Source organism: Catharus ustulatus, chromosome 9 (assembly GCF_009819885.2).
Source record: "Catharus ustulatus isolate bCatUst1 chromosome 9, bCatUst1.pri.v2, whole genome shotgun sequence".
Classification (NCBI taxonomy): Eukaryota; Metazoa; Chordata; class Aves; order Passeriformes; family Turdidae; genus Catharus; species Catharus ustulatus.
The window spans coordinates 32,855,916-32,867,268 of NC_046229.1; the positions used below are offsets into that span (position 1 = coordinate 32,855,916).

The window sequence follows — 11,353 nt, forward strand, 5'->3', positions numbered from 1 at the left end:
GCTGGCCCAAGTCAAACCACTAGGTCATTCTCACCCAGGCAGTATCTCATTGCCTTGGGCAAAGCAACCAGTAACTGGGATTGGCTACAGGGCATAGGATGTGGTTTCTGGGATGAGGATGAGAAGGGACCACTGCAGCCAGATTGGCACAGCAGGGCACACAGAATGGCCCCCAGCAGTGTTCCCTCCCCAGAGATGGTTCAATTCAGGACTCAATCTTGAAATCCCACCTCCCTCATCTGCTTCAACTACCTGATCTTCCTTGGCCCCAGTTTTGTTGATGATGATGCTGAAAAGGCCAGGCCAGCAGAGTGATGGGTGCACAGGAGTGCAACTGCAGGCACAAAACCTAGTTACCTTGTCGAAGTGTCCTCCCCTCCCAAGCCCGTCCTGAACCCCAGGCATGGGGCCAGCCATGATGTCAAAGCTCTTGGCTCCATCTCTGCAGGGAGGACAGACAGTATGGCCATCCCCAGGGATGTCACCGAGTACACCCTCCAGGACCTGCAGCCTGCCACCAAGTATGAGGTCGAGGTGAAGAGCGTGCGGGGCCGGGAGGAGAGTGAGCTGGCCTTCATCACTGCATACACAGGTGGGAAGGAACTCTTGGTGGGCAGGGAACAATCAAACAGTGTCAGGTCCAGCCTTGCCCAGGGCTGGCAGTGCCTGCTTGCACTAATACTCAGGTGACTGAGAGCAAGCTGGGGATGATAAGCAGAGCTCACAAGGGCTCAGTGTGGGCTTTTGAAGTATGTCTCAGCAAGTTTATTCCAAATATGCATGGCTAGTCATGGGTAAAAGTGATAAACCTGTGTGCCACACACAGGGAAGCCAGAAATATGATGCTGGGCAATCATGACAACCTTTCCTAAATAGAGTTTTCCAGAAATAATTCCTAGGGAAGCCCTGTCACAGACAGCATCTGCTGCAAGAATAAAACCTTCTGCTATCCCCAGACTCCTCAAAACCTAAAGAAAACCCCTAACATGCCTGACTGGGCATCAAAAAAAGAGTGGAATAGTAGCCCAGGTAGCAGAGTAGCACAAGCTATGACATCTCTGCACTTCAGTTTGGGCAGCAGTAACTCCTGTGCATGCACATATGTCTGGGCAGCAGGGTAGGACATAGAGTGGTATGCTACAAGAAGCCCTACCAGTTCATAGCCCAGTCTTCTAATACCTCTGACTCTCTGGATCTCTCCCCCATGCAGCCATGGATGTCCCCCTGGGGGTCACAGCCACCAACATCACTCCCACTGAGGCACTGCTCCAGTGGAACCCGCCGCTGTTGGAGGTGGAAAGCTATGTCCTCATCCTTACGCGTCGTGCAGGTACACCAGGGCTCTGTTTCAGCTCTCCTCAACCTCTCTCCCATCCCAAACACCAGGGCTCAGTGGGTGCCCTTCACAGAGGGAGTAGGGAAAGAGCCCTTGCCTTGGGTTTTATAAGGATTGTGGGGAAAATTAGAGCACCTTTCAGATTGAACAGCTCTACTACAGCTCAGCTGCTGCACAGTGCCTTATGGTGTTTCAGCAATAGAAATGCTTTTATTCATGAGGTCATATCCAGAGACACATTTTGGAGAACCACCTTGAATGTCTACTCTAACTCACTCCTTTTTTGCTTACAGTTGCAGGAGAAACAATTCTCGTGGATGGAGACAACCAGGAGTACCAGCTAACCAACCTGCTGCCCAGTACCACCTACACAGTTTCTATGTATGCCACCAGTGGGCCTCTGACTAGCCAGACCATCAGCACCAACTTCACTACTCGTATGTAAAATCACTTCCCTCACTCTTCATCCCTAGCCATGCTCCCACCCCAGGAAAAGCACCCAGCAAGGCTGAGCTGAAGCTCTTGTTACATAACGTGGGCGCTATGTAACATGTGCCAAAAGGACACAAACACCAATCGCAAATACCAGTGTAGGGTACAACACAAGAACAGAATTTTAATCAACAAGCATTACCAGTATTTTCACTCTATCAACACCCATCCATCCATCCATCCATCCATCCATCCATCCATCCCTCCCTTTCTTTCAATGATTTTCCCTGGATGTGGTTTCCTGAGCAGACCCCTGACCAGGTCTTTTTCTTGCCCAAGGCCATAGTCCAGAAGAACACGACAACCCATTTTGCTCACAGACAGCTTGACAGGTCCCATAGCACATGAATTTCACAGTTGTTACCCTTAAGATGGCATGCAGGTAGAGAGAAGGACTTCTAGAGGTTTTGCAGAGCTCTGTTCAAGACTGGGGATCAGTGGTGAGGTCTTGAAACTAAGGGTGAGGATGGGCTTTGGGCTGTAGCTCAGTGTTGTAAGGCTGAATCCCAGTAAACTGAGCTAGAAAGCAGAGTTGAGGTGGTTGTGTGTGAGACACTGCACTTCATTGGGTCCCTATCCACTCTTGCAGTTTTGGATCCTCCAAAAAATCTGACTGCTAGTGAAGTCACACGACGGAGTGCCCTGCTCTCCTGGGTTCCTCCTGTGGGAGAGATTGAGAATTATGTCATGACCTACAGATCCACCGATGGCAGCCGGAAGGTGAGTCCTCACACAAAAGAGGCTCATTAAGTCAGGAAATAATACAACCATGGTAAAACAAGCAGGAGAAGCCAAACAAAGCAAAAGAACGATGCTCACTGGCTCAGGGAGACCAGAAGGGCAGACACTACTTCTTGCTAAGCAGGATGATGGGAAAAAACAAAAAGAGATTGCCTAAGGCAAAATGTTTATGCACATCTTCTGGTCTGGGCATAGAGGGGTTACCTGGAAAGTTTGGAGGAACAGGGAAAATCGACAGCTTGTGAAACGCAAGCAAGCTGAGGCAGGAGAATATTATCCTGCAGGGGTGTTAAAAATGCCATTTTCCCTTCCTGCAAAAAGGAAGATAGGCACAGACAGGCACAGATGTCCCCATCCGCCTGTCTGGAGGAGCTGCAACAAAAAACACTATCAGAAATATGTCATGGAAAATAGTCCGATTTCCTTTGCTGGTGTGACTGGCTTGCAGCAGCCAGAGGATAATAGCTTTACAGAATGGGTTCCATAATGCTGCGTGGCACTGGCCAACAACCAGAAAAATTAACATGACAGGAATTGACAGAGTCAAAACTGTCTGATAACCAAGTTTGGCCAGCTTTATTCCTTTCACTGCTTGGGCAATCAGTCAGGTTTTGTATTGAGGGCACACAGAGGTTCCAACAGAGCCAGTACACAGAGGACACAGACTGCAAACATTTAAATCTGTCTCCAAACCAGGTCGCTTTCGCCCACCTGAAACCATTCCGAAATGCTGACTATATTCACTGATCTCACATTCACTCAGGCCAGGAGTTTAAGGAGTCTTTCAGTGCTTCTCAGCCAGGCTCCAAGGGCTACAGTACTTTGTGTCTTCCCTTCCCTCCTCACTTGCTCTTTAGGCTCCCCATCACTTTTCTCATCTGTTTCTCTTGGTGTCTACCTCCTCCTGGGACCCATGTACAGGAGCTGATTGTGGATGCTGAGGACACATGGATCCGCCTGGAGGGGCTTTCTGAGACCACAGAGTACACGGTGCACCTGCAAGCTGCCCAAAATGCCATGCGGAGTGGCCTCATCTCAACCACCTTCACCACAGGTGAGGACGTGTATCATGTCAGTAGGAATGGACTGTGCTTAGGAACTTTCCCTCCTCAGATAGCATTCCATCATGATCCATAGATGAGTACTTACTACGCCATGACCCACAGTGCTGCTTCGCTACAAAATTGAATGGCTGAAGGATCTATGATTCCAACACAAGACCCAGCTCAGGGCAAGAGGATTTGAGCTTCAGACCAGGAACCATCTTCCAGATCCTTTGCCTTGCTCATGTCTGTCCTCATGTGCATAAAGAGTGGAAAAAATACCCACTAAAATCAACAACACATATTAACAAGTATGCTCCTGGAAGACGACCCAGTGTCCTCCATGCTGTAGACATGATCTGATTGCTCACAAATATCAAAGAATCATAGAATACTTTGAGTTGGAAAGAATCTTTAAAGGTCACCTAGTTCAATCCCCCTGCAGCAAGCAGTGTCATCTTCAACTTGATCAGGTTGCTCAGAGCCTTATTGAATTTGACCTTGAAAGGTTTCAGGGTTGGTATTCCTGGGAATACAAAGCAGGTGCATCTCCACCACCACCAGTGCAGTCAAAGACAGCAGAGCCAGCACTTAATCTAATTGCATTATTCCTCCCCACTCTCATTCTAGACCATTCATACTAAGGCACTAAAGTAATGGGAATGTTTTCCTTTTGAAATCAAATGGTGGGCATCCACAGTAACCATAATCTCACAGACAGAATACTTACTCTTCCAATAATGAAGCTTGCATGAGAATGTCACCGTTGCTTCCAACCTCTGCAATCATTCATAATAGAAATTATGCAAAGCAAATTGTCCCTCATCCTCTTTGAAAGGCATGGCTAGCCAGAGCACTTAGACAGAATGCATCTTTGTTCAGGGTTGAATCCAATCATGTTTTTCCTGGGCGTCAACAGCACTGAGAAGCCTCAAGAGGATATCCACCAAAACTCCTCCCATCTGCACTGCCAGTTCAATTAGGAGAGTTTTCTTTGAATCTGCTGTGGATATACTTCCCCATCTCAGTTGCATGCTGAAGTCCCTTCACCTGCTTTTAAGAGATAACAGAAGCTATTTATGTCAAAAAAAGAAATTATTTCTCTAATACATCTACAAAACAGGCTTTCCTGTTATTCTTGCCTCTAACACATGAGCATAAAACCAATACAACTCAGGCAGATGATAGAAAAATACATGCAATCTTTGAGGCGGCTTGGGAGTCAGGGATGAAGCTGTGTGGGGGTGACTTCTCAGGTGGGATAAAGCAGCAGAAACCCACTTACATCAAGCAAGGAGAGCATCATTTCTATCAAATAGAAATGTCAGACCTCAGCAACATTAGTCCCCGCATTGCCAGCTGATGCAGTATCCTACACATTTAACTTGCTTTGAGGATGAAGATAGGCATTAGCAACAAATCAGTTTCTCCCCACTTACCCCAATATTGATGAGACAGAAGCCACCAGGAGCTATCATCAAGGCACTGCAATCTATGTCTCATCAAAGCATCCAGATCTGCATTTCAGATTATTCTGGCAATGCATCAAGGCACTTTGCAGAGAACAAGGACTTGTCTTTAAGGACAGCAACAACAACAGCAAAAGCCACCAAGACTTAATTTAAATTGTTTTGCTTCTTTCTGCTTACAGTACACATCCTGGGGTTCTTCTATTCCCTCTGACATATTAATAATAGCTCAGCCTCTTTTGTTTCATGTTTGCATAAGGTTCTTGGGGAATTGTATGCAGATGAGACAAAAGGAAGAAACAGATGCAGTATTTATACAGTAATTTCACGAATACAAGCCGCACCAATTTGACCAAAAGTTTGGTGGAAACCCAGAAGTGTGGCTAATATTCGAGGGCGGCTAATACATGAACAATATTCTAAAAGCTGCCAACACGGAAGTGAGAGCCCGCGGCAGCCCCAAGCCAAGCTGGAGCCCGGCCGGCCCTGGTTGAGGTGGGAAAGCCTGGCAGAGGCAGGGCCTGCAGTGTGGGGGCGGGCGGCTGAGCCTGAGCCAGCAGGGCGGGGCAGGGGGGGCGGCAGAGCCCGGGCCAGCAGGGCGGGGGAGCCTGGGAGAACTGGGGCTAGCAGTGCAGGGGAGCATGGCAGAAGCAGGAAGCCCGGTGCGTGGGGCTGCCTGGCAGCGGGGGAAGCCCAGCAGAATCGGGGCCAGCAGCGTGGGGGAGCCCGGCAGTGCGGGGGCCTGCAGTGCTGGCCAGGGTGAGCAAACGCGGCGGTGGTGCAGATGGGAGGGGGCGGCCGGCGAGCTTGGCGGCGGCGGCGGCTGGCCCGCCGGCAGGGCGAGTAAACGCAGCAGCGGGGCGGCCGGCGTGCCTGGCAGCGGCGGCGGCGGCCGGCCCGCCGGCAGGGCGAGTAAACGCAGCAGCGAGGCGGTGCTGACGGGAGAGGGGGGCCAGTGAGCGCGGCGGCGGCTGCAGCACCACCCGGCCGGCCCCGTCGGCAACCATGAGCGGGCCGAGCCTTCCTGGCCCTGCCCCGAGCCAGTAAACCCCGCTATGCCGCGATCCTGTTACTAATTGGCCAATTTGTGAAAGCTGCGCACGGATTCTCGCGACGAACGAAAGTGCGGCTAATATTTGGGGTGCGGCTTATCTATTGACAAAGACAGTAACATTGTCGAGGCACCAGAAGTGCGGCTTATACTCCGTGCGGCTTGTATTCGTGAAACTACTGTAATTTATAGTGGTTTGAAATGTCTTTCAAGGTCTCCCTGGCTCCTAAAGATATGAATATAAATTAAGAAACAAGCAATCTCCACAGAGCTCAGGGGAGCCCAAAAGTCATTGTCGTTGAAGAAGTTTTCATTGTTGGATACTATAAAGTACAAAGAATGTCTCACCAGACTGTGCTACAGACCATGAAGATGGGGAGAAAAAAGAGGGGATCTTCAACATTTGGACACAGCAATGACCTCCAAGTCTTCAGGTCACAAGGTGGGGGAAAATACACCCAAGTGGGAAGCAACAGACAAGGGTTGTGCCTTGGTCCTATGGCATCACAACTGTGATGGACACACACAGCATAGAAGATTTGAAGGTCCCTCACACCTTCTCAATTTGTTACAGAGACATCCTTGAAAACCATATCCACATCGTCAGCTCTGCACTCATTTATTCCATCATTCATACGTACACCAAAGAAAAACATGTATTTCCCTCTTTAGTCTTAAATAAGAAAAAGTTGTTCCCAGAATTGACATTGCAATATTGCCAGAATAATTGTCCTAAGACTCTCCTAAACTCTGACCAGAAAATAAGATGTTTCCTCCTTAGAGAACACCTGTAGCACAGTCACACAGCCCATGCTACCTACCTCTAGCATCTCATGTAGCCTCATTTCTTCTCAGCCTGCGAGAAAAAATTAGCTCAGCATAAGTCCACCATAATTTCCAAGGGCATGGAGAATGAGGAGAATCCCCCTGGAATGATTAAAGTTATAAAACTTGACTGGAGCTGGCAACCCTGAAAGGAGAACAGGTTTTGGTATTTTCACAGCTGTCTAAATACGCTGGTGACAGCTTAAACCCCAGGGATTCAGACACAGTGCAGAAAAATGGTCCAAGAAGTGACACCCCTCATAATCCATCGTGATGTTACCATGCACCTTTCCAATATAAGACACATGGAAGAATAATTAATTAATATATGCACACAATTTTTTCCAGTAAGTCCTCTGAGGCTGATGCAAAGTCTCACTGCCTCATGGAATTACTTGGAACGAGAAAGCCAAGATAGACTTTTTCTGGATTGTAACTAGTGGAGCCTGAGGCATGGGGGAAATTCTTTACGTGAATTTTGCCTTGTTTTTTTTTTTTTTGATTTTGCAGGAGGACGTGTCTTTGCTAACCCTCAGGACTGCACCCAGCATCTGATGAACGGAGACACGCTGAGCGGGGTCTACACCATCTCCATCAACGGGGACCTCAGTCAGCGGGTGCCAGTGTACTGTGACATGACCACCGATGGAGGTGGCTGGATTGTGAGTATCCATGTGGTTGTCCTGCATGTTGTCCCCATCACAAAGTAACTGAGCCCCTACCAGCAAAGCACAGGAATGACAGCAGGCCCAGCATCACACGCTTCATTTCCCACATATCAGGGCATGGCCCACGCTCTGGTAATAATAGTTACACTTGGAGAAATGCCCTTTGATTTATTTGACATGTTTGCAGTGCTTCTGGAGAGCAAAATCTGTGAGTGAAGCTGATTTATTGCTCTAGAAATGAAATTAATGGCTGGTAGCTTTCATGGGGAATAATTCATGACGCCTGCAGAAGGAGGGTATCAGGCATCACCCCAATTGAGTCTGCACAGGAGAACTTTAGAAGCAAATGCCTGTTTGGCTTTTGAACCTCACAAACGCTGCTTGTCTTGACACAGATGGACCGACAGTGTAAGTGCCATGGTGCTTTGATCTCATTACTTACACACATTGCACAAAACCCTGCTAGATGTATAGTAAAAACAAAAAAAAATGGGCTTCCACGAATGCTGATTTCTAGCCAGTAAATTTCTCTCTCACTCTGATTCAGAGCATCCCCTTGGATATCACAGAAATAGCCAGCTCAAAACAGAATTACATGCTAGAAAACCAGAGGCACCGTGTGTTAGTGGAAGCAGAAACCTCGAAGGCAAATTCCTTTCTTCCTATCACTGATTTGCTTTGGACATTATCTAATACCTCTTTGGTTTCTACACCTGCACATGAATTAATTGCATGGCTGCAATTAATGTCAACTGGATTGGCATTGCAATTTTCTACCCTGAAAGGCACAATGGAAAGAAATGTTATTATCTTTGTCTTGTGTGTCCAAAGCCTGGCAAAGCCCTTTCTCATCTCTGTCATTATGATTTTCCCCCTGGTCTTCCTCCACATCAGGTCTTCCAGCGGCGGCAGAACGGGCTGACTGATTTCTTCCGGAAATGGGCAGATTACCGGGTTGGCTTTGGAAACTTGGAGGATGAGTTTTGGCTGGGTATGACCTTCCCTGGTTGCCTTTCACTGATGTGTCAAACCTAAGTTCCATGAGCACCGTGTCAGCTGTTGGCTCCTTGCCCTTCACCACCTTCCTCTACATTCTTCCTCAGTTTTTCTTCTGTTCTTTCTCTGCCCTTCACCTTAGGAACTCATGCAGAGGCACACCACAAAAAGGCACACTGTGAAGGTCAGCAGCTCACTGGTTTGCTCTCTCTAGGAGAGAAGGGAGGGCTTGCTGTCAGTTTTCATGGATCAAAACCCATCATTGTCCATTGGATGGCTACAGGTTGCACTGGTGGTCAGAAAGTCAGCTGTCCAATGAAAGCAGGAAAGGAGTGAGTGGGAGACAGCACCTCTAAAATTGAGTGTGCTCCTCTCCAAAACCTCACCATGAGCTAAAGGGACCTGCAGCATAAACACACTCTGGCTTGTATGGGAGCTTAACAACTGAATGTTCCAAGCTTCAGCAGCATGAAGAAATGTGAACCTGAGCCTTGAACCCACTACTCTCATAAACACAGGGAAGTGAAGCTCGAGTGGGGACAGAGAGCTCATATCCCAGCAGTACCAGGAGACACACAGACTCACAGCAAGTGCTGCTGCTCTTTGATTCCTCTCCTCGTTCTCATTTCCCACTACTATTTTATTTGCCTAGAGCTTTCCTTGTTTGTTCATGGAGCAGATCTGGGCACTAGGTCTCAGTGGGTGTTTCATTGTCTCTACAGGCTTGGACAACATCCACAAGATCACGTCCCAAGGGCGTTACGAGCTGCGAATAGACATGAGGGATGGTCAGGAAGCAGCATATGCCTACTATGACAAGTTCTCCATTGGTGACTCCCGGAGCCTCTATAAACTGCGAATTGGAGATTACAATGGCACTTCAGGTACAGCCTCACTGCTAGCAAAGATCTTGGGAAATCCTGTGACTGATTGGTCCAAGACTGTAAAGGAAATCCCAGCATGAAATCTCACTTGTCTAGAGCAGCAAGACAAAAACCCATAGTCCTTTCTGTCTTCCTGCAGTCCATGGTGTAAACCAGATAAATCCCACTAAGGACACAGAATTTTCCATTGGGGATTAGATATTTAATATCAGAGACATTGCTGTTCAAATAACCAGGTCAATCATCAGAGGTGTCATCTCACTTGGCAATAGCCACAGCTGGCTATTGATGTCGTGCTGGAGGCTGTATTTATTGCCTTTCCACAGCTATGGAAAAATCTGAAATCCTCTGAGTCATTTCCTCACATAAAGGCCAAACACTGCCCAGTTTTGCAAGAACATGGTCACACCTGCTTGCTCGGTTGATTCAGAGAGTTAGAGTTGCCCACCAGAACAGAGAGGGTGCTAGAGGGAGGGCACAAGGGATCTCTTCCTCAGGAAGGGAGAAGGGGTACAACTGTTAGCCCCTTCATCTGGGATAGATGTGCCTAGTGCAAGCCTCCATGACGTAACTTCCACTGTGTCTTAGGTGGAACCCCACAACATACCCAAGATGCAGGAATTTCCCTATTCAATACCAGTTAGTTGCCACTGGAAGAGAAGTGACAGGAATCTTTATGGGGCGCAACAAAGCACTTGATCTAACCTCAAATGCCAGGGCACAAGGCACCCAACTTATTGCCAAGGATGGCAGCAGTGGGATCATGCAGACATGATTCTGTCCCCTTCACCATGCAAACTCTGCTTCTAGCCATCCAGTCAAGGAGCTTCTGCTCCTCCTTGAGCTAAGGGAGACAGGGTTCAAACAAAGGTTCATTGGCAAGAGGTTTTTTAATAAGTCTCTCCATGGCTGGATTGCACACAGCCAGCATGGGTCCACTTCATATGTCCTTAAGAATTACCAAGGAGCATATTTAGAATGTTTCCTCTAAGTATATCACTCAATTGACTATATTTTACTCTGACTTTTCTCTCAGACAAAAGCAGCTTTCTAATTATCTAGTGAGGATGTGAAGTTTTGGTGGAATAAGATATCACACACCTTCCAAAAACTTCTTCCCCTTATCCAAAGAGAGAAAAGGTGGCCAAGAGTCTTGGTTCAAGAGATGAATGTTTGGTCTCCTTTAAGAGAAAAAGCTTCCTTTGGCTAACAGAAAAGAAGGAGGCTGAAAGCATCCTGAAGTTATATAGCAGAGCCAAGCCTCGGGAAATACGGAATGCAAAAATCTGGGATTGAATAATTTCTGAAATACTGAAATTCAGATCCAAACATGTATCCAAGCATGTTATCTGACAGAGCCAAGAAGTCTCTAAGATTTGCTATGGCCTGCACTGATCCATAACAGACAGCAGAGGACCTCAGATGAATCAGTTGTGAATAATTCCCGTTAACGTTATTCCCAGACTGTCAGCTGTTTGAGCCACTAATTGGAATGGTTACTACATAACCAAAATATCCTAATTTCCTTGTGAAAAGACCAGATAACTCAGACTCCATCACCTTTAAAGGTACCTCTTTCCACAGGAGACTCCCTCACCTATCACCAGGGACGCCCCTTCTCCACCAAGGACAGGGACAACGATGTTGCTGTGACCAACTGTGCCATGTCCTACAAAGGGGCATGGTGGTACAAGAACTGCCACCGCACCAACCTCAACGGCAAGTACGGAGAATCCCGGCACAGTCAGGTAAGGGCAGAGCTGGGTTGCAAGCCTCTGGAATTTCTTCTAGGGGAGCATGTCAGCAAGCCTAGGTTACAGCTAGGGCTGTGTGATTGGTGCACCAAGG

General features: G+C 47.7%; 1 protein-coding gene across 2 annotated transcripts in view; it reads left to right on the top strand.

Annotated features, from left to right (window-relative positions):
- The window catches only part of TNR (tenascin R), a 35,391-nt gene that overhangs the window by 19,064 nt on the left and 4,974 nt on the right, over nt 1–11,353 (top strand). For both annotated transcript variants that reach the window (XM_033067467.2, XM_033067468.2), the window contains 9 exons: nt 449–592; nt 1,211–1,330; nt 1,630–1,773; nt 2,418–2,548; nt 3,491–3,623; nt 7,468–7,619; nt 8,520–8,616; nt 9,344–9,505; nt 11,090–11,253. In XM_033067467.2, coding sequence (XP_032923358.1) covers nt 449–592; nt 1,211–1,330; nt 1,630–1,773; nt 2,418–2,548; nt 3,491–3,623; nt 7,468–7,619; nt 8,520–8,616; nt 9,344–9,505; nt 11,090–11,253 — 1,247 coding nt within the window. The remainder of the gene's footprint in view (nt 1–448; nt 593–1,210; nt 1,331–1,629; nt 1,774–2,417; nt 2,549–3,490; nt 3,624–7,467; nt 7,620–8,519; nt 8,617–9,343; nt 9,506–11,089; nt 11,254–11,353) is intronic.